General features: G+C 40.8%; 1 protein-coding gene across 2 annotated transcripts in view; it reads right to left on the bottom strand.

Annotated features, from left to right (window-relative positions):
* Window positions 1-26,159, bottom strand: part of PITPNB (phosphatidylinositol transfer protein beta) — a 36,150-nt gene extending 9,991 nt beyond the window's left edge. The window contains exons 1-8 of one of the 2 annotated variants that reach the window (XM_030026030.2): window positions 26,051-26,159; window positions 22,560-22,590; window positions 21,510-21,655; window positions 19,497-19,588; window positions 18,890-18,897; window positions 17,508-17,582; window positions 16,242-16,325; window positions 3,267-3,344 (exon numbers count right to left, since the gene is read on the bottom strand). In XM_030026030.2, the coding sequence (XP_029881890.1) occupies window positions 3,267-3,344; window positions 16,242-16,325; window positions 17,508-17,582; window positions 18,890-18,897; window positions 19,497-19,588; window positions 21,510-21,655; window positions 22,560-22,590; window positions 26,051-26,070 (534 nt within the window). In that variant the 5' untranslated portion in view covers window positions 26,071-26,159. The remainder of the gene's footprint in view (window positions 1-3,266; window positions 3,345-16,241; window positions 16,326-17,507; window positions 17,583-18,889; window positions 18,898-19,496; window positions 19,589-21,509; window positions 21,656-22,559; window positions 22,591-26,050) is intronic. The other variant, XM_030026029.2, reaches the window with a different exon arrangement.
* Window positions 26,160-27,548: the final 1,389 nt, after the last annotated feature.

The following is a 27,548-nucleotide window of genomic DNA, read 5'->3' as shown; positions in this document are numbered from 1 at the left end:
CACTGAAATGAACACCAATTATCCTCAGAAGACTGATGTTCTATTCACAAGCAAAAAACAAAGTGCTGCTGTTGTTTGATGTTCCAAACAGCAGAAGTCTATGTCCAGGCATTAGTAAAAGGACAGAACTAAATGGAACATACAAACTCAGTGCCACCAGTTCCAGGCATTCAAAGTTCTTCTCCTCATTTTACAGCCGTTTTTAAAAAACAAACCAGCAACTCCTCACTTTCTTTGGGTCACACAGGCCCAAACAGGCCATTCCTGCATCAGCCTCCTGCTTCCTTCCTGAGCAGGAAGGAACAACAAACACCTAAGGCAGGATGCACATTTTCAGCACAGTTTACAAAAATAATCCCTGCAACAATTTTACCCTGCTAGCAAGAATACTTAGCCCAGATAGAAAGAGTATTACAATAATGGGAGTTTGAATACATGCATCCCCTCATCGTCACCTCAAAACACACAATATGTTAATTTTTCCAGGAGATTCCAGCTAATGCTCGGGCCCAGGACAAACCCACAAGTCAGACCAAAGGTTTACCTGGCTCAGTATTTTGACGGTAGCTAATGGCAGAAACCTACACAAATATATAAAACCCAATGAAGAAAATATTGGTAATTCACTTAGAAACTCTACCAATCTCCAGTTACTTAGAAGCTCAGAAACTTTCTGAAGCAGAACTATCTTCTGTCTTTGTACACACAAAGGGAAGAATTAAGGCTGTGTAGATATATGTAGATTGCAAAATCATGGCATCACTGAGGTTGGAGGGGACCTTCTCTGATCACCGGGTGCAGGAGCCCTGCTCAGGAAGGGTCACCTACAGCAGGTTGCCAGGACTGTGTCCAGTCAGGTTTTGAGTATCTTCATGGAGACTCTACCACCTCTCTGGGCAACCTGTTCAAGTATTTGACCACCCTCACCACAAAAAAGTGTTTTCTGGTGTTCAGATGGAATTTCACGTTATTTTTGTGTCTGTACAATCGGACTGTCACAGGATGAACTTTCATCATGTTGAAAAGATGACGGGAACAGCTTTGACAACACCACTTAGGTCAGTGGTATACATCGACTGCATCCTCGGCTCTCATTAAGACGAACTGAAATATGTGGAGCACCCACGAGGTAGCTTCGCAAGCGTTTCTTCTGGTAATGCAGCATAATGGCAGTGAAGTGTCAGCTTCAGTAGCACACACCCTTTCCGCTCTGCTGAAACTCTCAATGGTCCTGTTATGGTTCCCTATGTTGCCGTATTGTTGCCTGTCCTCTCACAAAAACCTGGTTCCTTATTTTTTTCCCTAGGTTAATTGCCATGCAGCATTAAAACCACTGTACCAGCACGTACAAAAGTAGAGGAGTGAATGGTCAGTGCTGCACAAACGTGTCCCTGGAACTACAGCTCATTCCACAGTGAGACAAGAGACACCTTAAGTCCTCAAATTCAGGCTGCTTTGATTTATGGTCTCAGGCCAGCTGAGAACAAGTGTGGTACTACATAGTGCGAAATGGGGACTCTGCTCTGTCAGACATGGTGGTCAGTTATAGGAAATTAGAGACCAAGAGCTTGCTGGTCCAATGCATCCTACTCAAATATTTGATGCTTATCTTGCTGCTTTGCAAAAACTAGTGGTAAAATAACTAATGGTGACATCTAAAGTAACGAACTAGAAGAAAATTCACACCTCTCACAGGAAGCTCTTCACACTGTATTCGACAGAAACATTCATGCTGTATTTAGAACTTTTTTGGGTAATGAAAGACTGAATGCTTTTACAAGAAAATTTAAGAAACTGGGGCACCATTTGCAATACATTCAAAAAAACCTCAGCATTTTACTTAAGCATAATTCATCACAGTACACACTAAACACAAGAAGTAAAATTATGCTACTGTCAATGAAACATTTCATTTATGGTAATGACAAAAGTGAAAAACTATATTAATTGGTAACTAGGGGCCTATTCGTGACAGATTGCCTGTATATTCATTCCGGTATACAGCAGTTAGTTTCTATGAAGATATCTGGTGTAGCAGACAAAGTGTATTTCTTTCTGGGATGGGCATATATACATGAATTTTGATAGCTGTCTGTGGAAGGATGTGCTTTGTGACTGGGGCAGGGATGTGCTGGCAAGTTTTGCGTTGCTGCTCAGGTGTTGTTGGGTTCCATGTGGTACATGTGGGTCCACAGGAAACTTGTTTCTGAATTTGAATCAAGCAAGGTTCTGGAGGAAATGGAAGAGGACCTCAGGCAACAGATTCTAAGAAAAGTTATTTCAAGATAGGACCATCTTTATGTATGCAGCAACTGTTCAGGCTAAATTGTTAAGAAAAGTATACAGGCAAAGGTATATATGGGTGACATATATGTATTCTGACACTGCAGCACCAGTACTCATGCTGCCTACTAAGGAGTCAGTTCTCACGCACGACTTTCCTGTAGTTGAGTATCTAAGCAAAGCAAATTCATCCTGGATGGGACTAAGTGCTAAGCTTTCACACTGCAGTCATACTGACAGCCACATAAGAATTGGTAAATGACCAAAGAATGTGGAAAATTGATTTCCCAAACCAACTCAGATTACATACGCCAGACTGAAAACTTGAAGAACATGGTAGATGCATCTGTGCATGCATGCACACACACATGCACAAATGCAAACAGGGTGTGTTATCTCACTGAGGGAAAATATTTATGATGAAATACTGCAGGTTGTCGTGTATTTTGTATACACTCCATACAAGTGAAAAATACCTAGATATTCAATATGGCAAGGTGAAGACAGGCTTAGATTTAGTTGCCGCTATCTTCTGCTAGTTTTATGGTAATTCTAAATAAAACATACACATGTACTATCTTTTACCCTGCTCTAAGAAATACACAGTTAAAACCATTTAAATATAAGCAAGTTTCCAACTAATTTTTTTGCATTTTAAGTCACCTCCAGTGGCTACCACAGCAGGCTGATGACTTCCGTGGAATTCATCATAGTGTATATTCAGATGTCAATCCTGAGTAAGGATAAAGTTCATCCAATTTAATTTGCATAGCTTTGGGTTTAGTGATGTTAAACAAGTAGCAGACAGTACCTTTACTTACTAACACATCTGGAATTTAAACTGAATACAAAAAATAATAGTATTCAATTTCTGCCCTCCATTTTAAGACTAACATTGCTAGGGCTAGTCTCTAAGGAACAATGAGCTTTTTTTTTTCCTCCTGATAAAGACTTCATAAGGTTGTAACATCAGTTCTTAGTACCTTCCAATTTGGCCCCAAAGGTCCTCTCTTCGTCTTAACTGACTGGAATAACGCAGGGTCTTCATCAGCTTTGTAGTCCTATAATATAAAAAAACCCCGAGAGTCAGGAAAAAAAACCAAACCAAACCAGATTCAATATCCCACTGTATTAAGCTTCTGTTCAAGACTACCAAATTGATTCTCCTGAGTGGTCTGGAGCAGGACAGGTGAAGCACATTTGTTAGGCTGACTTAAGTTTGTATTGAATACTCCATCACACCCGCTCATTCACTGCATATCACCAGTGGTGCTCATTATGTTTATACTACAATAGCATGCCAGGACTGCCTTCTAGGTCAGAATTTTCTTGTGCTGTGCACTGTGTGACAAACACTATCCTACCTGTTCTGTAAACTTTTGAGAGGAAGAGAAAGCAATAATACAGAAACTAGTGTGCTAACATTTTCCAAGCTGCAACATATGTCCAAAAAGGGGACCTCTTTTTGCTCTGTTCCACAGAACAAAAAGGGAGGGCAGCATAAGTGAGCTAACTTGCAAAATTAGAAACTGCGTAATCTCAAGTCTGTGAGATATCACCAGGCTAAGTACAGAGAGGGCACAAGGCAGCAGTCTGAGTGGCACCGCTTTACAATGGACATCACTGCTTACCAAGTCATATACAGCAGGGAAAAAAGCTAGTATCTATAATAGAGTTGAAAATGACAAATGCTTCCAACATACAGATTTACTTAATTTTACTGATGAGGGGTATGAAAATTATTATTTGATAAAGATGCTACTTTGGAAATTAGGAAAGGATTAAAAACACTGACCTCAGTAACTGAGAACACATAAGGCTTCAACAATGTATGAAAAACATCAACCTAAGAATACCATTACACTCGAGCAACCAAGGAGAACTGTAAAAGTTTAAGTTGCTTTAAAGTAGAATAAATGCTTGGTGGGTGCTACAGAAAAGCCCAAGAAAGTTTAGCAGAGTTTAAAAAAACTCCTTTTAAAAACAGATTTCAATGAGGACAAAATTTGCAGAACATGGAGTAAAAGAAATACCACCAGAAAAGTAGCTACTGGCATTTCCCCCCAGTCCTGCATCAGAGAGAGGTCACAAGGAATCACATTTGTAAACTGCTTCTAAAGTGAATTAAAACTAAACCTTTACCTTTCTAATGCATTCCCCTACATTAAAAATTAAATACTATCAGCAGCAAGATAGACATACATTTAAAAAATGGCTCTTTGAATATTAAAACTGAAATATCGATGTTTCTTCTGAGACATACTAAATCACCTAATTACATCTCTGCTGCAGAAGTAGTGTATTTTGGAGAACTGGTTTCCCTAGACAAGAGCGTTACAAGGTTCTTGTAGACAAAAGCATGAACATAAGCACGTGTAAAATAAACCCAAACACTGTAACATTATCGAGCAGGAATTGTCAGATGGAGTTATACAGAAGACCACTCTAATCTAATATTCTTAGTGGCCAGTAACAGACGCTTCATGGAAGGATGCAAATAATCCAAGACAGAGCTATCACTCCAAGCAGTGAACAGTTTGGTCTTCCCTATTCTGTGGGTTTTTTTTCTGTAAAGGATATAAACTCTTCCTTTATAGAGGATCATATAATTGGGTATTCCTCTCCACTTTTATTCTTGGCCTCAGTTGTACCCTGTGAATTACTGACTAATGAAAACTGTGCAAAAGTATTTCCCACTCCCATTCTTCTGAAGGGATTTCATATTTATTCCCCATATTTATTCACTAGGAAAATCCCAAATGAACCTGGGAAAAACAATCTACACAAAAGAATTCCAACCAAGTTTCCTCAGCCCTCCCAAAACAGCTCCATTTCTGTTTTTCATGTTTAACTCATGTAACCTGAATTCAACAGATGGTCCTACTGCATATACAGTGGAGGAACTATTACATGAATTAATTGTTTCAGCTGTCAGAAGTACTGAATATGACATGTAACATGCCAGTTTTCAAATCTAGATTATTCCATTGGCACAGAGGAACAAAGGCTACTTCTAGACTGAAATTCCAAATCCACAGGCAAGGCTACACAAATTAGTTATTAATGCTTTCATAACCATTTTGACATTTACAATGCACTTTTTGCAAGCTAGATGGAACTGGAAAATCCAGGAGGTCCTCTCAGAGGAATCTGATTTCACTTACAGAAAAATCAGCTGTTATTCTCTGATACTTTCTTCTCCCCAATTTCTTCTCATTGTTCCCAGTTCTTTTATTGTACCTACTTACACTATGTATTAAAATAGGCTGAAGAAACCTTCAGCCATTCTGTAATTAACATATCTATAAACCATTAACTAGTTATTCAGATAAACTTCCATATTAAGCGTTCAAATATATACTTTAAGAATTGAGCAAGTATTTCCTAGAAACATCTAAGCAAGTCACGACATTCAATCATATTGCTAATCAGTATGTTTTATGAACTTCCACAAAATAGTATTTTCCTCTATTCTTCCTGCTAAACTGAAACAATATGTTTATTTAAAGAACCCACATAATAGCCAGCCAACTTTAGCAGGGTGCTCCCACAGATGCTAAGATAATACTTTATTTACCTCACAGGGACAATTTGAGGAATCAGCATAAGCACAGTACATTAACATGTAAATTCAACAACACTTAAATGTAAGTCCACTCAAGTTATTATAATTGCAGAAAGACTAATAGCAATATTTGTCAACTGAATTTTAGTAAAAACCCACTTATTTATGATTTTACTGGAATAAAGCACATGTCCTTTTTACAGACATCAAAAAGAGCAAACATATTCCTTCATGTATGATAGCTTCAGCATGCAGTATACAGCCCTAACTCTCAATTACTGCCGCATGTGAGCAATAGCACTGAGCAAGACAGCCTGCTGGCTTTGCTTGCAGTCTATCTCCTCCAGGAAACCAATGGGGGAGGCAAGCAGAGGGCACACAATTTACAGTGCTTGCCACCAGCTGTAGACTTCTCATCTCCATTACTTATTTCCAGCTACTGTGGGTGAAGACAGCTGCAACCTACTCGAATCCTCAGGTCCTGCATATTCTGGAGGCTGAATGTGATACGCCTTTTTTTTTTCCTTCAATCCTTGGGTGGAAAAAAAAAAGACATTTTCTTTACAAGCAAATCACCTTTAAGAAATATATGTAAATACTACAGCAGAATATTTTCACAGAAATATATTTATGTTTTAAATTACTGATTATGACTGCCTTTTAACAATTTCACTCAAACACTGGATGGAAGACACTGAGAAAAGGATAAAGCTATAGCAATGGATAAACAATTTTCCAATAAAGATTTTGTTCTAGATAACTAATTCCTGGCACGAGTATTGCTACTGTTTTGGGGTAGCGATGTGCTAAACAGAACCACAAAATACAAGAGTTTCCATATTTTAGTGCCAGTTTTGTAAATAAAATCAGGTACTGCATTGAGATTACCCTGAATTTCTTACTTTGATTGTCTGAATACCCTGCCAATGTAGAGCTCATACCATAGTGGCGTAGGGCATATGGATATCCATACCATATACTTCATTTGCACTAGCAATACCCAGAGGAAGCTGCCTGGCCTGCTGTCCCAGCTGTAAGCACAGTCTCGCAGCATTGTATGACATCATCACATTTAGGATGTTCTCATAGTTAGAATATCTCTGTGCTTTCTTCAGAGGGAAAAAAGATTAAAGTGCAATAATTATAAAGAGATTGCTGTCGCGCTTCCATGGATCACTACAGAGCACAACAGACCAAACTTAAAAGCAATAGAAGGACAATACCAAAATGAGCCCAATGTATGTAATATACTGGAATATTAGAAAACCCGGAGAGAACATATAACACAAAATATCTTATGACACTAAAATTCTGTGGTACATCTGTATTTTGAATATTACATTAATTTTTGCTACCCTCTTCTCTAGAAGAATACATTAGAAATGGAAGAGATACAGAAGACAGCAAGAATGATTAATTACAGAACCAATTCCATTCAAATAACAAAGAAAGTAGACCATGAATCTTCAGCCTGGAAAAGACATGACTGAGAGGGATAAAATATGGAAATCTGTAAAACCAGAGAGGGAATATATGTAGGTAGGGACTGGAACTAGGAGAAGCTGAAAACCATAACCATATAAAATTGTCAGCAATCCAAAACAAAAATTTTAAACGACTTTCAACACAAATACAGGCAGAATACTGCCATCAGTGGTCAATAATGACCAAGAAAGAAAGAAAGCACAAGCATCTTTTAGAAGGGAGGGATTTTTTGAAAATTTTTTGCTGAAGGAACATGAACTCCCTTCTGATAGGCAGTGCTTGGCTGAGCCCATGTGTTTGTGCTGCAACAGTGACATGTTTCTAGGCCATAAAACTTTTTCTCCAAACTGTTCACTAGAAGGACAGATAAGCTGCAGTTTTCCCTCCTTACTAAAGCTACAGTAGTGCATCCTCATGAAGAGTAGGAAGTAATTTGGACTGTTTCTTTACAATGGCACACTCTGCAGAGATTTCTCTACATAACTGTCAAAGAGAAAGATTACACCAGACAACACAGCTCATCAGCACTGGATTTACCATGGAAAGCGCCAATATAGAGAACGTAGCGAACCACTTCATTTTAACAACAACCATCTCAAATTAAGTGCAACCCTTACAATTAAAACAGAAAAATAAACCATAATTTATTAGTCAATGTTATACTTTTAAGAAAGGCAGTACAGGGAATTAGACTATTTTGAACAATTTTCTGACCCATGAAACAATCTGGGCTGCACTAACATGTGGAGGCACCAAAATGCATAAAAAGGTAGAAAGCAGAACAGCTTTTCCCTAAGTGGAAAGATAATAATAGTAATAATAATATAGTATTGCAGGGATGGTGAATTTGTTTATAATATTATTTATTATTATAATTATTATATAATTATATTATTATAATAATATTATAATTTATTATATTATTTACATTTTATTAGTCATATACTTATTATTTTACATGATATTATAGAAATATTATTTATATATGGTAATTGTTATGTTTATATTATTTGCCTTTGGTTCCAGTTAGAAAACAATGAATGTAATTGCTACCTAACTAGCCCTTCCTACACCCGTTCCACGTGTGAAGCAGGGGGAGTAAGCAGCAGAGTGGAGGTTTTTACCTTCCTTAACACCCAGTGCTGATCACTACTGGAAAAAGCACACTGTTGTGGTCCAGTCTGAAAATGTCAATGCCAGAAAGAAAAATCCACAGGAGACTAGACAAATCACTCTGTGTAAGATTATGAAGTGCACATATTTTGACTAGGTGACATTACTTGTAACTAGACTGTACCTTTATACTAGCTTGTAAGACCCAGGACAAAATCAGCTTCGAAGATTGGTAAAGTTTTCTATGCCAGAGACCACATACAGAAGCTTTGAACCAGGACCTTTCAGGACTCAGTTAACCCAAATCCTGCTAAGGACAGAAAAAAACCCCTGTCTAGATTGAAGTCTAGATGGACAAGAGAGCATTGTAGGAACTCTTCCCAACACACAAACCCTACCAGCATGCAAGGAAGAAAACTGGACTAGAGACAAAGTACAAATAAACAACAGTTCTTTGCAGAGTTTAAGGAAAATATCTGTGCAGCAAGAGCTCAACTCCTGACAGCAACAAGTCCTTCTTAGAAAGAAAAACAGGTGGCTGTTGGAACAAGTATTACAGCTAAAAAACCCTGAAGCCCTCTTGAAAGCTAGACAGGCAAAACATCGTTATGCAGCAGCATAACAATATAAAGGAGCTAAAAACCATTTCAAAGAAATACACAAATATCATTTCATAGGCAGTTTCTGCTCAAAATCTCAAAATAATATGCATGAATGCAACAAACTGTTACAAATTATTTGGAGAGACTGTGAACCACATACAATAAAGTAATAATTGCAACAAACTCAGAATCCGGGTGTTTCTTTACAATTCTCATTCTCATTTATAAGACCTGCTAGAAGTAGTCACGGAACTCCTGATAGCTCATAGTTCACTCTATCAAGTAGTATAAAACTCAAAGCATACCTACAGGACAGAATGATTTTAAGAAAACTTTTAGAACCTAACATAAAAATGATACAAGTCTGATGTCTTATGTGCAAATTCATGAAAAAACCTTCCCGAACAGCGAGTGGCATAAGACTAACTAGGCAGGTGGACACAATTTCTGGCTTTTCAACTCAATATTGCATTAGCTTTTTAAACAGGAGAACATACATACTATCAGTGTTATTTAGGAGAAAACACACATAAAGATGACTGCGGAAGGAAACGCATACTAGCTCTTTTCTCCAGTATGATCCATAGCTCTGAAGACTCTTTCACAGCACAATAAAAGATCAAAATCAGTTTGATCAAAGTATGTCATATTCCCAACTCAGTGCATGATTTCCATGTCTCATAACTGAAACAATGACCAGCACTACTGTACACTGAACTGATATGCAAGAAAAGCGTTCACGTATTTTGGGTAGGTTTAGCTAAATGGCTTTTAATAACAAATGTCTTAACAGTCATTCCCATCTCCTGAAGAGTCCTGTAGCTACAGGACAGCTACCAGGTGAACAGTTCCCTGAAATCACCTTTGAAAGATTGCCAAGGTTCAAACGAAAAATAAAATCAACCTTGTTAAATTAGCACAGACGTACACTGCAGTGTTGTCCTATGTACTAAAAGTTAAAGGTCTCCATGAAAGAGACTGTTTTATAAGACAGTCTGGAAGATACGAAGATTTATAAGCACCCAGGACAGTATGAAAAAAAGCCTGAGGGGACAGAAAAGAGAAAGAGGGGAGAAAAACACTAGTAAACTAGAAATAAGTCCTATTTGTACATACATAGGTTGTTCCATGGGACACGCAGTTTAAGATACATACTTAAAAGAGCAAGCCACAGGCTACTGAAGGAATTAAGCAAAATTCAGCGCGTGTACAAGTTATTCTATTTTCTAAACCAGTAAATAACATCACAATATGAAGAAAGGCTGTTTCTGTAAGCAGGCTGAAGATTGGCAGAAAGTAACAAGGCCATCTAACAATCCCCTGGGCAAACACTTAATCATTTGCATCTTTATTCTAAAGAAGTACTGATGGAGGTTGAACAGTTCATCTATTCAAACTCAGTAATTCAGACAAGCTTTTTTTGAAAATACAAATGCCCAAGGAAAACACACTTCCAGGTGAAAAGTCAGGTCTGTAGCAGTCAGTCTGTTTTCCACATATCTCTGAATACTGGCATCTCAAAGAGCCCTAGTGACCAGGGACACATCTATAGGGTCACTTTCAGGGAGTGCTCCGAGCACCAGACTGTCATTTTTGATGCTTGAATCCTGATCACTAATGTATTTTTAAACAAGTCAAGGACAATACAGGATCCACAATCCCAAGTATTGCAAGTCAATGGGCTTTCTTTAGCAGCAGCTAAATAAAAAGACTGACCGCTCCATTCCCGTAGCCATTGTAGCATTCTTCAAAACACAGTAATTTTGTAGGCTCAACTGTAAACACCTAAGGCAGTTTGACAGTGGAGCTTCACAAGACTTGAGAAACAACTGCTGAATAAAGACATGACCGCATGATCCAAAGTCATCTAGTTATCATCCACCAGCTGAGCACCAGTAGCAGCCCATATTCACATACCTGCCTCAGCTGGACATCAAAATGAAACAGCCCCGCAGAACTGAAGTCCAACAAAATCCCATTTAAGTTGATAGGGCTTTCCCATGCTTCTTCAAAAATAAATTTTCTTGATTTTTAAAAGAAACTAAGAGGTATATTCTGATCCTTTTGCTAATACACAGAGTCAACTTTATGACTTAGATAAACGCATGATAATACTAAGCTTCTGGGCTAATAATATGGACTTTAAGTCCGAAATGGGAGAGATCCATCTATCAGGAAAACAGCTCTTGCACTCAAGAATCTTTTAACACTCTTTTACAGAGTACAAAAGAAGAGCATTTCCTATACTCCATTATATTTCTTCAAACTGTAGAACAAGGGATATCTCAAGGCACACAGTAAGTAATTTGACTGATTTGTATAAAATTGTATTTTTAGAACTTTGTTTCAAGTAATATAATGAAGATCCACTACAACCTAGAACAAGACATTTAATTTCTTCATTGTACAAAAATAGCTATAAACCTGATTTCAATTTGTTTGTTTTCACTACACTCTCTTACAAATCGTTTCAAAAAATGTAGCCTCTTCTGATGTTAATTGAGTGTTCACTTCTGCTTACTCTTTATAAAAAGTCTTACTCTCCTGGGAAGTGATTTTTATATACAAATCACATAAAGCTACATAGATTGTATGCTGGAGATGATTAAGAGAGGGCAGGGTTAATTTTATATCTAAAGAAAGCCACAGATGTCGGCCAAATTATTTCTATACATACTTAAACGAGCATGAGTTAGCATATGCATGCCATTAGTATCTTAAAAGAAATTTACTATTTTTATATTTATGCTGATTATAGCTCTGAAACTAAAGTAACTGCTACACTACAATGGGCTGGACAAGGTTCATTCACTGAACAAAAGGATAAATCTTGAATATATGAAAACTTTTATCAAAATAGCTGGATCTTATAACCATAGTTCCATTCTTTCAGTCATACTGTTATCCAAGACAGTACATTTGAGTTGCTTTTCCAGGCAAAACTATGACTGAGAAAATAAACCTGCAAATAAACACGTGCAAAAACGTGTTTCCTTTGGAAACACTGACTATTCCTTTTCCCTAAAAAAAATGAGCATACCAAAAAAAAACCCCACACCCAGCCACTTAGAAATGTAATTCCCGAACAACAAGCATCATAACAACAAAAAAAGAAGCCATACAATGCACATGATTTCAGAAACTACCCAACAGAGTGAACTAATGGCTGCTCTAATATCACTGAACAAAGACAAAGAAACTGTAGGAAAAGAACCTCTGGACAAATAGAATACATGGAGAACAGCTAATGCTTTCACAGGGGACATATACTTTCCAAAACAAGCAGCCTTCTCCGAAGGCATAAAGTAAGCATGTAGATCACGGCAATTTTGTTACTATGATGTAGCCAAACTTCCCAAAAAAATTCCTCGAGTTCCATTACCTAACATTCATAAACATATTAGCATAAATGGAAAGTCTCTCTCATGGAGTCATAAGCAGTAACGAGAGAGAAATCAAAGGCCAGAAACTGCAAATTTTCATAACAGAAGAGTGGGTCCCAAAGAATTTCTGCTAACTAATCCTTAACTGTCTAGGAAAGGGGGCAAACAAGTAGAGTGGAAAGGGTGTCAGCCTACAGATAACCAGAGTTATCAAAGTTTGCATAAGAGTTTGAGTACAATGTCAGCTTTTATTTAATGAAGTCAGGACTTCGCAAAACTGAATTTCTGGGAGATGAAATGGAATTGAAAATTTGAATCACATGGTGAAAATTAGTCCCAGGTATTCCTACACAACAACGGGCTACACTGTGAGTTTGAATTTGAAAATATTTTCTTGAAATATTTGCTAAAAGCGCAAATGGTGTTAGAAGTTACCAAAAAAGAAAGAGAATGTAGAAACATCAGAAGAGACTTAAGACTCTGGATTAAACCACTCTGCACTCATAGTTTTGATACTCTGTAGGTCAAATATACAAAAGAAAAAAAAGGAAAAAAGAGGATAATGCACTGAAAATAGTTCCAACGACTTCCACACATGAAATGGCTTCTACATGGAGATGGACTTAAAGATAAGGACCCTCAGCTTGGAAAGATATGCTAAAGAGGAGGTAGGGGAAGAAAAAGAAAATATGATCAAAATCTGTAAGATAAATTATACAGAAAATATAAACAGGAAACATCACCACCCCCAACAAATTAATTAAATTATTAGTCAGGCAAAAAGAAAATATCTCCATACCATCTAGTACTTACAGTATTCATGATGTCATAAAGATCAAAAGTATAAATGGGTTAAAAATGGATTAGATGCGCTCATGGGCATATAAGTGGCTAATAAACACAACAGGCCAGATACAACCAGTAGCTCTGGAAGTCCTTTAAATATAGATTGATCTTTCAGAGATATGCATCTCCCAGCTTCTAGGATATACTTCCCAAGTTTCTTATCCTTCCACAAGTATCTGCTACTGGCCACTAACAGGATACTGGGTTAGATGGATCTTTGTCCCGAGCCAAAAATATAACTTGTTTTAGCATACCACCATCTGTCAGTCTTCAGTACAAAGGAAACTGGCAATATCAAAGGCAGGCCATGTAATCCAATAGTGCAAGAGGGCATACAGCATGAGCAGTGCTGCTCACTAAGAGTACTTCAAACAGAATAAATACTTAAGTTCAACACACAGTAATAAGCACAACTCTTTGTTTACACATACTGTGGTCAAGCAAGCACTCTGACAGATGACAGCATTGTAGTTGTCTGCCACAATTCCAGGCACGGAATAGGGAATGCACAACATACATTTACCTGCCAGGTCAGCTCTAAGGTCATATGGAATGTCTGAAAGAACAAGGGGCAGCAAAACGCTTCCTCGCTGCATTAAAATAGGCAAGACACATTTAATTTGGTTTACAGGGAGCTTCTCCAAACAATGTATTTTCACACATGTAAATCCACAGATTATCTGTTAAACATTAGTTAAGCAACAGTGCAGGTTATACACCTATGTTGGTAATGCAAATGGAAATTTATGAAGCGAAACCTTTCCCCTTCACACACCACAGCCTTTCCCCTCCTTCCTCTACTTTCCTGCAAAGGGATCCTCTCCCCACAATGCCGGATATCCAAGTATTTATTTTCAGAAAGTAACAATTAAATAGTATAAAGAAAGTCTCCTTGCACAAAATCGAGATAATAAAATTTATTGTGTGAACACAAATTGCTGTCAATATTAGTGCATACCATTTTCCTACTACCCAAAATTAATGATTAGACATAGAACAGTCCAGCTGCTAGAATTAAACAAACCAGACAAGCCCAGATGTGTAGAAAGCAACAGCAGTAAAAACAAGGAAGTAAGGAGGGCACATAAATAAGTACAGTGAAGCTGCCCTCTAAAGTTGCATAAAGTAGCATCTAAAATCAACGTCCTACCTTCTTCCGCAGATTAATCATACACACTATGAAAAATTGGACATGAGCCAGCAACATGCGCTCACAGCCCAGAAAGCCAACCATATCCTGGGCTGCACCAAAAGCAGCGTGGCCAGCAGGTCGAGGGAGGGCGTTCTGCCCCTCTGCTCCGCTCTGGTGAGACCCCACCTGCAGTACTGCATCCAGCTCTGGGGTCCCCAGCACAAGACAGACACGGACGGACCTGTTAGAGTGGGTCCAGAGGAGGGCCATGAAAATCTGAGGGCTGGAACACCACTGCTGTGCAGAAAGGCTGAGAGAGTTGGGGTTGTTCAGCCTGGAGACATGAAGGTTCCAGGAAGATCTCACTGCAGCCTTTCAATATATAAAGGGGGCTTATAAGAAAGATAGAGAAAGACTTTACCAAGGCCTGTAGTGACAGTACAAGAGCAACAGTTTTAAACTGAGAGGGTAGATTTAGATTGGACATAAGCAAGAATTTTTTTTTATGGTGATGGTAGTGAGGCACTGGAACAAGTTGCCTAGATTTGTTGTGGATGCCCTATCCCTGGAAGTGTTCAAGGTCAAGTTGGATGGGCCTTTGAGCAACCTCATGTAGTGAAAGATATCCCTACCCATGGCAAAGGGATTGGACTAGATGATCTCTGAAGGTCCCTTCCAACCCAAACATATGACAACAAGCTGGTTAACAAAAAACTGACAATACAGGGGAAAAGAATGGGAACTATTACAAATATTAAGTGTTGTCCTGTCAGCAAAATCTCAACATGGCAGATAAAGCTTAACTAGAAACCCTTTCATGTATTTATTTCAGTAGAATTTGATACAATCACATTCAGGATAGTACTGTCTTTTCTGTGCAAAGACCTATTGAAAAGGCAAGTTGAAAGTGTGCATGCCCAGCACTAAACTTTGCTAAACTTACTTCTTCATCTCGCTGCCTACTTTCATCACACATGTAAGCAAGATAAGACTCCACACAATCCTGGTGAAGACACTCCTTCCAAGTTTACACCCATGCTCTGTGTACAAATTCAGTGAGTAACCACATAGTCTTACTAATAAAATCTGTCCTTCTAAATTTTTGCTTCTTATATCAAGATACTAAGCTTAAAGTTCTCAGGGAAAAGACCACAGACTCCTATGCATAGACTTCTGGGTGTATCCAGGACACTTATGTTTGTCAACCACTAAAGATGAAACAGAAAAAGTAATCCCACAGCTTTTGGAAGAGATGAGCAGTTCATGTCTTGAGAACTACTCTGATGAACAAAGTTTAAAAACAAAAAAACCAGGTCTAGATTTCAATGGCAAAACCTGATTGATCCTCTTGAGATTGCCATAACCCCAGAGTGAAGGATGTGTGGAGGGACAGAATTTAATTTAAAGAATTTGTAACCAAGAAGTAGCAGCAGAAGCACAGGAGTAGCTTGGTGGAGACACTGTGCTCTGTCATGCAGGACAGCTGGGATAGATTCTTGCACTTGGTCTCACGCACCACGGTGAGCACATAAATGCTTGCTTGACCAAATCAATTACTTTATCTACAATTAAAAGCAAAAACTACACTTGTGCCAAAAGCCTGTTGCCCTTCATGTCTAAGTTGTGCAACTAGAAGTCAAATTCAGTAGACGGGAGTTGTAAATGCATTTACTAAGTGTGGAAGTTCGGAATGAATGATTCTATTCAAGACAATTTTCATTTATCTGTTGGGTAAATGCCATACCATTTTAGTTTATTCACAATTAACACAAAGCATCAATAGAATTAGCTGCATGCTACATCCATATCCCAATAGCAGAGCATTTACTTACTCCTGGTTCTACTTGAGTTCTATCTGCAATGTCAATATGGACAATTTCAACAGTCTTCCATGTGTTTGGATCTAAATTGTGCACCTGCAAAAAGAGAAAAAGGAATGATTTCCATGCTGTCACCTTACACAGCGATGTACATTATGCAGTACGTACGCGTGCCATGGATTTTTTCTGGCCTTCATAAAGGCAGTGTTCTCAAAACCTATCCTTTCTTCCTCTGCCTTTCTAAAAAGGAATAATCTCCACAGTTACAGTTCAAATTCACTCACTAACCAATTTTAAACCAGCACAAAGCCTTCACTTCTTGTGCATTCAGGAAACCTGGATTTAAGATTAAGCTGTATTCTTCCATCACATTCGTTAGTGCTAATGAAATCAAGCTCTAATTAGAAACATTACTCATTTGGTAATCTGCATGAGCTTTTTGATCTAGAAAGGAGCTGCACAAATTCTAAAGTGCAAATATGGCAGGTTTCAATAACCTGACTAAATCTAGTAGGTTCCCTAAATCATAGGGCTGCCTTTAATACAGACCAGATGAAGTGTGTGTCATATGAAGGTATATAAAGGTCTAAAGATGTAATCAGCTTCACACCTGTAGTCTGTCAGGCATACCTAAACTTACAATTACAGCAAGCAGAGCTGTCCAAGAAATATTGTCCTTCTCTGTAGCATATCCATTGCTACAGTTCATCCAAGCACTGAAAATATACTGACAACTGTTCCTTTGTGAATGGTTTATGGATATGTTTGTCACTATAGTAAAAAAACTGCTGAAGAGACCTGTGAACCAAATCAACTGTTTAGAGAGGAAAACAAGAGTATTGCCAGCCTGGAAAATTTGCAGAAGCTGCTTCGATACATAACTCTACAGAAGCGTATGCAGATAAACTCCAATAGCCTTGTGAAACCTGTTTTCAAACAAACTTGTCAGCCTAAGTAGCACTAGCATGTCTAAGGTAAAAGAACATGAAATTAAAAAGAACTTACTGAAAATCTATTTAAATATTTGAGCGAGAATCAAGCATCTGCATTGGCCTCAACACAAAAAATAAAAAACTTTTCTTGTTCTTGCATCTCATTAGGTAAGATAGCTGACCACGTTAGAAGGATTTGAATAATGCTTTCTTTGTTTTACATTATCACTGGTAGGGCTTTGACTTTATGCAGTAATTATCCACCACTACCAGGTATAGAATACTTTATCTGGATGACTACATGTTGAAAATATTACTAATGCTTGGTATCCAAATCCCAACTCACATTCTCTGATGTCCCCAGATCTGGTTTATGCCAGGTCTCAATTTTTATGAAGAAGTCATCTTTCATATATTCATTCTGTAAGAATTAAATCAAAAAGCATGAGTCTGATTACACCTCTGTGCTTAAAGTTTAGATAAATGGTATTTACATATAAGTCACTACAAAGCCTTGACTAGCAACACATTCTAAATTATAAAATTAAATTATATTAATTATAAATTATAAAATTAAATATAAAAGAAACAGCCCCCTTACCTACATGCAGAAATAGGTACAGTGAGATAACTAGTATCTAAATCTTAAGTATCAGCTACGGCAGTAAGTACTAAATTAAAACCAGTTATGTTTGAGAAATCCATCTCTAACTCTTGCATACAAATAGAAATAATACTGTCATTTACCCTCCTTCCTCAACCCTGAAATTCTTTACCTCTATGTTCAAGTAATTTTCAAATTATGAATACTGCAGTTAAGACAAAAAAACCCTAAAATACATTTGCTTGAAATTTTTAATAAATGAGACTATTCTGAGGCAGGGGTAATAGATAATAAACATTAGATGTTACTGTATAGCACAACTATGATAATAAAGGTCCAGCTACCACTGAATTGTATGTCTAAAGACTAGCACAGAACGCTTCCAATTTCAGAAGTAAGAAAGCATATACCAGTGTGCGCGTGTATCATGATGAGTCAAGCTAAACAGTTCACAAACTGATTTGTTACTCCTTATGCTGCATCCACCTAGTGACAATCTAAATCAAGTTTGCAAGTGAGCAGATAAAGCAATTTAACATTAAACTTATAAGCTTCCTTAAACAGGTCACCAAAATATATACACAGGGAAATAAAGTCTTAATGATCTCTTTCCCATGCATCTTAAATAAAAACCAGAAAACCCCAAGCCCCCAGCTATGATGATCCATTTAGATTCTCAGTTAACCCATTTTAACTGAGGCAGGATTTCACTTTACAGAAATGGGATTTCGGACAGTTAGGGACTGATTTTATTTCATTGCTCTTCCTGCATTCAAGAGTGTAGAAACCCCTGATTCGGATTTTTTTTCTTCACCCCCCCCCCCCCCCCCCCCCTTTTTTAGCCTTATGTCTTACCAGGACAGATATTATGCTGCTGTAATGGTAAGTAAAAGCATAAAAGAAGATATAAAAAATGAAAACATTTCTCTGACAAATTATAGTTCTAATTATAGCCATGTGCAGACAAATGAAGTAAAAAGGAGCTCTATGCCAGGAACCCTCGCAAGGCATATATAAAAGGTTGGAGCTAGCTTGCTAGAGTCACAGTCAACCGTAGCAGTAATAACAGATAAAATATATTTAGAAAAACCCAACACAGGACTGATAGTAATTCAAATACTCACTGTCACAACTGGTCATTGGAAACACATGCAATGAAAATGAAAAGGAAACACAAAGTGTTATTAGATACAATTCTTTCTGAAAAGTCTCGCATAAAATGATTGCTTCACAGTGTAAGAAACATTCAAAATTAGTCTAACAGCATTTGTGTGCATCAAGTCAGCAGAGTTCAGCAGACTTTGACTTGCTGGCCTTAACCTTAGAAGTTTGTTATAAGATATTTCAAAGTATTCAACAGAAACACAAAAGAAATAGAGCCTACTCTTAGAACCTACGCAATTAAAAGTATTCAAATAAAGCAATCACCTTATTCTAACAGACTATGAAGAATTAAATTCCTTTCAAACTCTCTGTTCTAGACCTTAAGAGAATCACCTCTTCAGTCTTACCCTAGGGACACTGGATACTAAGACTCTGGAGGAACCAGTAACTAGTACCTCAAGGTTGCTCTTCAGAAGCACCTCTCATTTTCAGAAGAGGAGATCTCACAAACACAACATTAAAATTTGAAATATATTTTCCACTTGATGGCATCCTCTTTTCTCCTAAACCATTTAAGACCATCCCTCAACTGAACACTGACAGCAAAACACACGACAGGAGACCTACTTGTTCTACAGTAGGGATACGCATTCCAAGCCTTCTCATGGAACACCAGGGAGCCTTCTGGAGCAATCATCCTTACAAAACCAGGAACTTTACTGTGAAAAACAAACATTGAAAACATTTTTTAAATTTCTGCCAGCTGAAATTCCTCACTGATATCTTCCATGCTAATAAGAAAGGCACATTCTACCTAAGCACCTTAAAGGTTATGATGCACAAGTTACCCACAGTTAAATATGTTGGAACTCTAGCAACGTTACTGATCACAAAATAATGAAGAAAAAACCCAGGGAAGGTAATAATCAGATAATTGAGAGTGAGCTAGAAATAATTTTGGAAGCACTATGATCACAATGAAAGCTGTGCTTTCTTTTGAAGGACAGCAAAGACAAGTGTTGAGGGAGACCGCTGCCCAAGACATGCTACCTCCAAACTCTCTAGCAAAACTGCAGGTTCATCAGTGAGCAAGCTTGTAACTTGGCTGGCCTGCAGCCTAGATGGAAGGCCATTCAGCTATTTCAACCATGCCTGAAGAGGAAAACTGCAGCTCACCATAAGCAGCAGAATTACCACCTCTGATAATAATTGTCCGCTTTAGTCCAACAGGGTGCCCATGACAGTTGCCAAAAATTGGACGCTTGGGACAAAAGTAACAAAATCTGATACAAGAGAAATTTGGTATTACCTAGGAGGATACTTGAGGCTGGCGCCCTTAAGTAGGCGAGTTTGAACAAACTATGTGTACACATGTGCATAAGGGACAGACAGAGTTCAATCTATGTAAGCGTTCCATCCTCAATTTTTCTCCAAGGATGGTGAATAAGTTCCTGTCCTTTTTTCTTTTAGTTTCAAGGGAAAAAGACAACTGATGATTCCTTTTTACATCACAGGAACCTTATGTCCCATTTATCTGGGACTTCTCTCTTTCTAGAACAAGCAAACACAATTCTTTCGGCTCTTCCACACGAGTCATACTGCCCATGCTTACTTTCTACCCTGTAGTCTCTCTCTAGTTTGTGCACATCTGAAAGTCCAATGCCCAAAGCCAACTAAAATTAATTACGATCCATACCTTGCATGCAACAATCCTGCATAACAGAGCCCTGAAGAAAGTTTGCCTTCATGTTTACTTTCGCATAGCTGAGACACTAAACATTCAGATGCTTTTGAACAGTACTGCTGTACAGTATTTATTTCCCATGTCGTCTTTCTGCTTCTCCCACAGGTAGCCAAGTGTAAACATACTCAATTCTTCAACTTTCTAGACCTTTTTTCCCCAATTATAAACATTTGGAATACTAATCCTCACAACTTCACAACATATTACAAATCCTAACAATGTGGCTGCCTTTATGGTACTGCAGCCCTCTGGAGTAACATCGACTGTTAATCTCTAAATGTTCAGACCCCTTTTGGGTCAGTTTTCCAAATAAGCCAGGTCTTACCCACTGTGAAATGCATGTAACTTCTGAAAATATTCTTTACCTTACTCATTCTCTCTCAGAAAAACATTACCCTACCACACCACAAGAACTTGTGTGATGCCTTATAAAGTGTTTTTAAAGAGCATTCAGCCAATAAGAACTCTTTCTTAAATACCAAATCATATAAAAACATTCTTCCTTTATAATGCAATAACCATTCTCCTTTTCTCTATCCTTCTATATCAACACTCCTGTCTTTTGGGCTATCTTACAAAGCATCTGTGATACCAACCCATCACTTCAGCTATCTACTAAGCATTCAAATTATTCTTACTTAGAGATGCATTTGCCTATTCACAGATTGGACATTTTGCACGGTTCTCCATTACTCTGTCCCACATATTTAAAATCCACTGTATTTCACATGTTTTCTCACTCACCAGAGCATTCGTGCACAATTCAGCAAATTAGAGAGTGGTAGAAAAATACAAGTAAGTACCCCAGAATAGTAAGCAATGGAAGGCTGCCCTCACTTTTAAACATTTCTCACTCAATATCAACTGACCATAACATGTATCAATGTTTTTCTCACCTCTTTAAATGATAGATTTTGTGAGTATATTGTCCCTTCTCGCCATCCTTTTCATAAGGCTCATTTTTTAAGACTTGAATTCCTTCACCGCCTCCTGTTTCATTTTTGCTAGCTTCTGCCACAGAATAAAGTTGCCCAACTTGATACTAAAAAGTTAAGAGAAGTAAAATTTCAATTTTAAAGTTAGCCAAAACTTTTAATGCATACAAAAATTTAGCTGTTTCCAGTGAAAATGTGGTAGTACAAGCAAAATTATCAGGGAAGTAAAATACACCATATAAAAAACATCTAGTAAAGTATGACAATCTGCTGGCAAAATCTATCTGTAGATCACAAGCACCAGGTCTATAATCAGCTTGTTTCATATTAATGCAACACTTTCGTATAGTATACCAAATGCATTATTCTTCATTTTTCTCATCCTAAAAGCAAAGTATATATGTTGTTCTTAATTGTATAAAAGAAATATAATTTTTAGTTTACAGATTTTGAAGTGACTGCTTTCCAGCTCTGAGCCTCCCAAATTCATACTTTTAACCAACTAGATACTGCCCTCACAGGACTCAAAATGCAAACTGCAGAAGAAAGAAAGCGTAACATTTTCCCTCAGAAGTATATACGGACATCCTACCAGGACTTTCACTTAAATGTATCTCAGTACCATTTAAATAGCTGGCTTCAGATCTTGGAAGATGATTCCTACCTTTGCCTTTAGGAGAAGACTTGGAGTCACTCAATGCCTTGATCAGCAGGAAAATTCTGCTGCAGTGCAGAATTTCACAACTTTCCTTTCTTGCTTGTAAGCTGTGGAGTGGCTCAAAAACAACTAAAGGTTCTCTGCCTGACAGGCATTTGCCTCCTTTGAAATCCACTAATCTGCAAGAGTTTAACTCTGCTCAACTGGTGGCTTACACATGTGGTAACTTACCTGTGGCAGACTGCTGGGCACACAGCACAGGAAACATTTGGATCCAGGCTAGTCAGATTTAAATTAAGACACATCTTCCCACCCATCACCCCAAAACAAAAGCAGGTTGGATGAGGACATACCTCTTGCACTGAGCAAGGTAAAACCACTCGGCTGAAAGAGGAAAAGAGCAAATTCAACAAAATGAATAATTAGGCTTCATCTGCAGATAACATATAAACTGTAACAAAGACATTCAAGAAGGAAGTGTTAAAACGGTTAATTCAAGTTTTCTTTTTAGAAATGCTCTGTGACAGTAAGGTTGCATGGATGCAATGCAACAAATTCAAGTAAAAATCAACAATGGATACATTACAAAAGTTAAAAAAAAAGGGGTTAAGACCATTAGAAGCTGCAGAGAAGAGCCAGGAAATCTAAGATCTACTTCCAGCTCTGCCATAACTTTGTATTGTGCTGAATTTCTTTAAACTTTGAGGTGTGAGCTTTTTTCACGTTACACAGTAAGCAGTCCCGTCTGTACAATTTAAAAGGACTAATGCACAGGCTCTCAGAGCCTACAAATGAATTTTGGCAATTACAGCAGTTATGAATCATTTAAAAAAGCAACCACAGCTCATATCCCGTTTAAGTGGCAGAAGCAAGTGCATTTTACGCAAACAGTTTAGTTCTAATACAATACACTGTACAGTTAACAGCAACGTCAGGGGATGCAGAAGTTGATTTTTCACAGCAACAGTACACTGCACAGACAGTATTTTTCAGTTTCACCTTATGTAATAAAATGGACAAAGACGATACAAATCATTGTTGTTGCAAAACAATATCATAGAACAACTGCATTGTTACTATAGCTTTTAAGTGATGTTAGCTCCTTTACTGAATATGAGCCAGCAGTGTGCCCAGGTGGCCAAGAAGGCCAACGGCATCCTGGCCTGTATCAGAAATAGTGTAGCCAGCAGGAGCAGGGAGGTGATTGTTCCCCTGTACTCGGCACTGGGGAGGCCGCACCTCGAGTACTGTGTGCAGTTTTGGGCCCCTCACTACGAGAAAGACATTGGAACATGTCCAGAGAAGGGCAACCAAGTTGGTGAGGGGCCTCCAGCATAAGTCTTATGAGGAGCGGCTGAGGGAACTGGGTCTGTTTAGTCTAGAAAAGAGGAGGCTGAGGGGACACCGTATAGCTCTCTACAACTACCTGAAAGGGGGTTGTAGTGAGGTGGGTGTTGGTCTCTTCTGTCAGGTGGCTGGAGACAGGACAAGAGGAAATGGCCTCAAGTTGAGGCAAGGGAGATTTAGGTTAGATATTAGGAAAATTTTTTTTACTGAGAGCGTTGTCAAACATTGGAATGGGCTGCCCAGGGAAGTGGTTGAGTCACCATCCCTGGAGGTATTCAAAAAGCGAGTGGACAGGGTACTTCAGGACATGGTTTAGTGGGCATGGTGATGGTTGGACTCGATGATCTTGAAGGTCTTTTCCAACCTAAATGATTCTATGATTGTATGATTCTACTGAAAACCTTATGGCCATTAAGATTCAATGCAACATAATCATCCTGAAAGCACAAATGTAAGTTAAGTCTGTCCACTGTTCTAGAGAGGAAGAAAGTTATCATTAGCTGATTCAACTCTTGCTACCCCCTGCTGTGTCCGCACTTTGTGAACAGTAAGTTTGACATGTTTTTGTTTAGGCACTACTATGAAAATTACTTCAGCAGCTTGAGTGCCTTGTACCCCCCCCCACATGGCAGAAAATTCAGCAACCTTGAGAAGACAGAAACGATCATCCCTGAGGATCAAATTCAGTCTTTCAACTTCCATGCAACTACTTCTTTACCCCTTACTGGATAACGATTTTCCTATTTTAGTCTACTATGTGCCTCGCTGAAATAGCTTTATTTAAACTGTAAAACCTTCAGAGAGAAACTGAGAAAAACATTATCAGCCTCTAACATTGGCAAGTGTCAGGCTGAAAGCAGAACTTGCATCCGAACACAGAATGACCAAATGGCAGCCACAATAAATTATATCTCATTTTACCTGATAAAAAGTCCTTAAACTGTTTTTAAAGCTGGCTAGCAAGACCAATGAAGACAGAAGACACTTGTCTTGCCATTAGCAGATCCTGACTGAATACTTGGAGAGGACAGATCTGTGGCTTGCAAGGCAGTATAAGGCATTTTTGGGCAACTTCAGCTTTAGTCTTTAACAGGGCAATATGTAAAATAGGAGTATAATCAGTAAAACACAGCAAGCATACAGGTACAAGGAAAGGTGAGGAATTAAAGGAAAGAATTGTAAGGAACAGGTTTTTTTGAACTTAAGAATGATGACAAAAAATGCAATAATTCAAAAGAGCTGAGTAGCAAAGAAATCTGATGAGAACTTCTAAAGTACACAGCGCACCATTATCTTGTAGGAAATGCAAGAGAGACAACTTCTCCTGCAAAGACCGATGCAAGGTCTTGCTAAAATGCAAGAAGAGCAGGACACTTGGTTCTGCATGCTGCGCTGCCAGATATAGCGCTGGTACCTCAGTCCTGTCAGTTTGCACCTACTCTCTGAAATTTAGGTACATCTTTGAAGTATCCTTGGAAGCCTGTTTGGAACCTAACAAACACATTTGCTGCTATTTATTATTTTGAATTATTTGGAACCTGCACATTGCCTTTACTACTACAGCAGAGACTACATATTACTAGACAGTGAGGTACTATAAAGCCAAAGGGGTGGGAGGGAGGAACAAACTGCCTGGTGGTTTGCTAGCAAAAGACCTTACGGGAAAGATCTACCCAACGACACAGCGTTCCCAGCACCCCCGGCACAGGTAACTGCAGAGCGATGGACACCGACACCGCTCCAGGACTGTCACCACTGCCACTCGAGTTCCCTGCTAAGCAGAGCAGGGGTCCCCGTTCCAAAGCACCCGAGATATAGCACTCCCTGCAACGTCCGTCAGTGTTGCAGGGGCACACAGACATCACCGCCTTGGTAAAGCATTAGCCCCAAGGGAGGAATTCGAGAAACCCGTTCTGCGGGGACACAGCTCACTGGCTCCGGGGCGGGGGTCACCCCTCGGCATCACTCGACTGCACGCACACGCGTGAGTGCCTGTGAAGTCGATGGCACCTTCACTTGGCGTCAAGTGGCAGCTCGAAGCTGAAGCGCGGGACGTGGGCGCGGAGCACCAGCGCACGGAAACGGCAGAGAAGCACAAAGCAGATCCGCGCCCCGGGCCGGCGGCGCTCCCAGCTCCCGGCCCCCAGCCGAGCCGCTCCCCGCGCCGCGCGGCGGCGTCCCGGGACGCGCCCACCGCCCCCGCTCGGCCGCCGGACACCGCAGACCCTGGAGTCCCCGCCCGCCCGCAGGCAGCGGCCGGGGCGGAGGGTCGGGCGCTGCCGGCGCCCCGCGCAGCGGAGCCGAGGGAGGCCCAGTGGGGCGCGGGCCGGGCCGGGCCGGGCCCCGCCCCGCCCGGCGGCGGCCGGGCCCGGCAGGAAGGGAGGAAGGGAGGGAGGGATGGAAGGAAGGAAGGGGCGCGGGGGCTGCCCGCCGCGCCGGTCCAGGCCCCGAGGCGGCGGCAGCTGCAGCCGCCGCCGCCACCTCCTCCCCAACTCACAATTCCTTGATCAGCACCATCTTTCCCTCGCAGGCCCGCACTGCGCACGCGCGGGCGGCACCGCCTGCCCACGCTGCACTGCGCGCTTCCGGGGAGGCCCCGCCCCCACGGGCCGGCACGCCCAATCCCGCCGCGCCGTGCGTCCCCGCGCCCGCTCCTGACGCGAGCGCACGCCGGCACACCGCGCCTGCGCCGGCCGCCACCAATCCGAGGGCGCGCAGCTCCCGCGAGCACCCCACCTCACCCGTAGGCAGCCAATCATCGGGGCGCGCCACCCGCCCGGCTCCGTCCCGGTGCCGCCCTCGACTCGCGTGCCCGCGCGGCGACGTCATCGCTCCGCGCGGCTGGAGGTGCTGCGGCGCGGCCCGGTCCCTCGGCGAAGGAGGACGGGCAGCACCCGGTCACACAGCGGGCCGGGGCCCGGGGCCCCCCCGCGTAGCCCCGCCCGAGCCAGCGCCCCCGGCGGGAGGGGCCCTGGCGCGGGGGAGCGGGGCCGCGGCACCCGCCGTGCCTGCCGGGCGCCCCCCGCAGCTGCCCGCCCCGGGGAAGCCGAGGAGCGGGGCCGTGCCGGCGGCGCGCTGCCGGTGTAGGGGCTGGAGCGGCCCGAGGAGGCACCGCGCGGCGGCTGGCGCGCTCGCTCTCGCGTAAACCGCCCGCGGCCCCGGGAAAACGCGCGGCTGGTACTGCGGGTACCGTCGCGGTCACGCCCGCTGGGCTCGGCATCTCGGCCCCGCCGCTACGCGCAGCCCCGACGCTCTGCTGAAAACCGACCGCGGTCCTTGCGATGAGGCGTCACCGCTTGTGCCGCGCTGTCCAGCTGAAGGAAGCGCCTGGTGAGGCGACACGACTCCCGGTGCAGGAGCCCCGCCCGTGGGAAAAGAGAACCTGAAACGTTGGTTCATTTCACCACTACCACCCCCCCCCGCCCCGCACGGGGGAAGTCCTGGGAAAGGGGGCGACCGGCTGGGAGCTGGGCCCGACCCTGCTCTCTCCCGCAGCGCAGGCTGTGCATCTTCGCCGCCGCGACGGCGTCGCTGAGCTGACGACGCCACCGTCCACGTTTCACTGCCAGCGCTGTCGTTGCTCCGCGGCTAGCAACGCTACCAGAGCTCTTTTCTTTTGCGGGGGGGGGGGGGGAGCTAAAATTTCTGTATGCAGTGTGTTTCAGGCCAAATCCTTTTCTTGCGGATTGCTGTTACGTTACCTCTGGACTGCCCCTGTTCTGCCACACAAATGAAAACACAATAAATAAACCAGTAACAGAAGTGCTAGTGCCTCCACAAAGGGAGACACTCACTGTTTCATTAAAGGGTGTAACAAGCAGCCACAATTGCTGTGTCCAGTGCTGCCCTCTTGTGGGAGAATTTCTTTTATCCTTTATCAAGTTCACAGATAACAAGGTCACCAGAAATTAATCACCAAACTGACATACATACATACAACAAAGAACAAGACTCAGCCGTTACTGGGCTCAGACCCACCTGCACCCTCTGGTCCC

This window comes from Aquila chrysaetos, chromosome 9 (assembly GCF_900496995.4).
Source record: "Aquila chrysaetos chrysaetos chromosome 9, bAquChr1.4, whole genome shotgun sequence".
NCBI lineage: Eukaryota > Metazoa > Chordata > Aves > Accipitriformes > Accipitridae > Aquila > Aquila chrysaetos.
The sequence above is the reverse complement of the archived record's forward strand: the minus strand, read 5'-3'. Positions and strand labels throughout refer to the sequence as shown.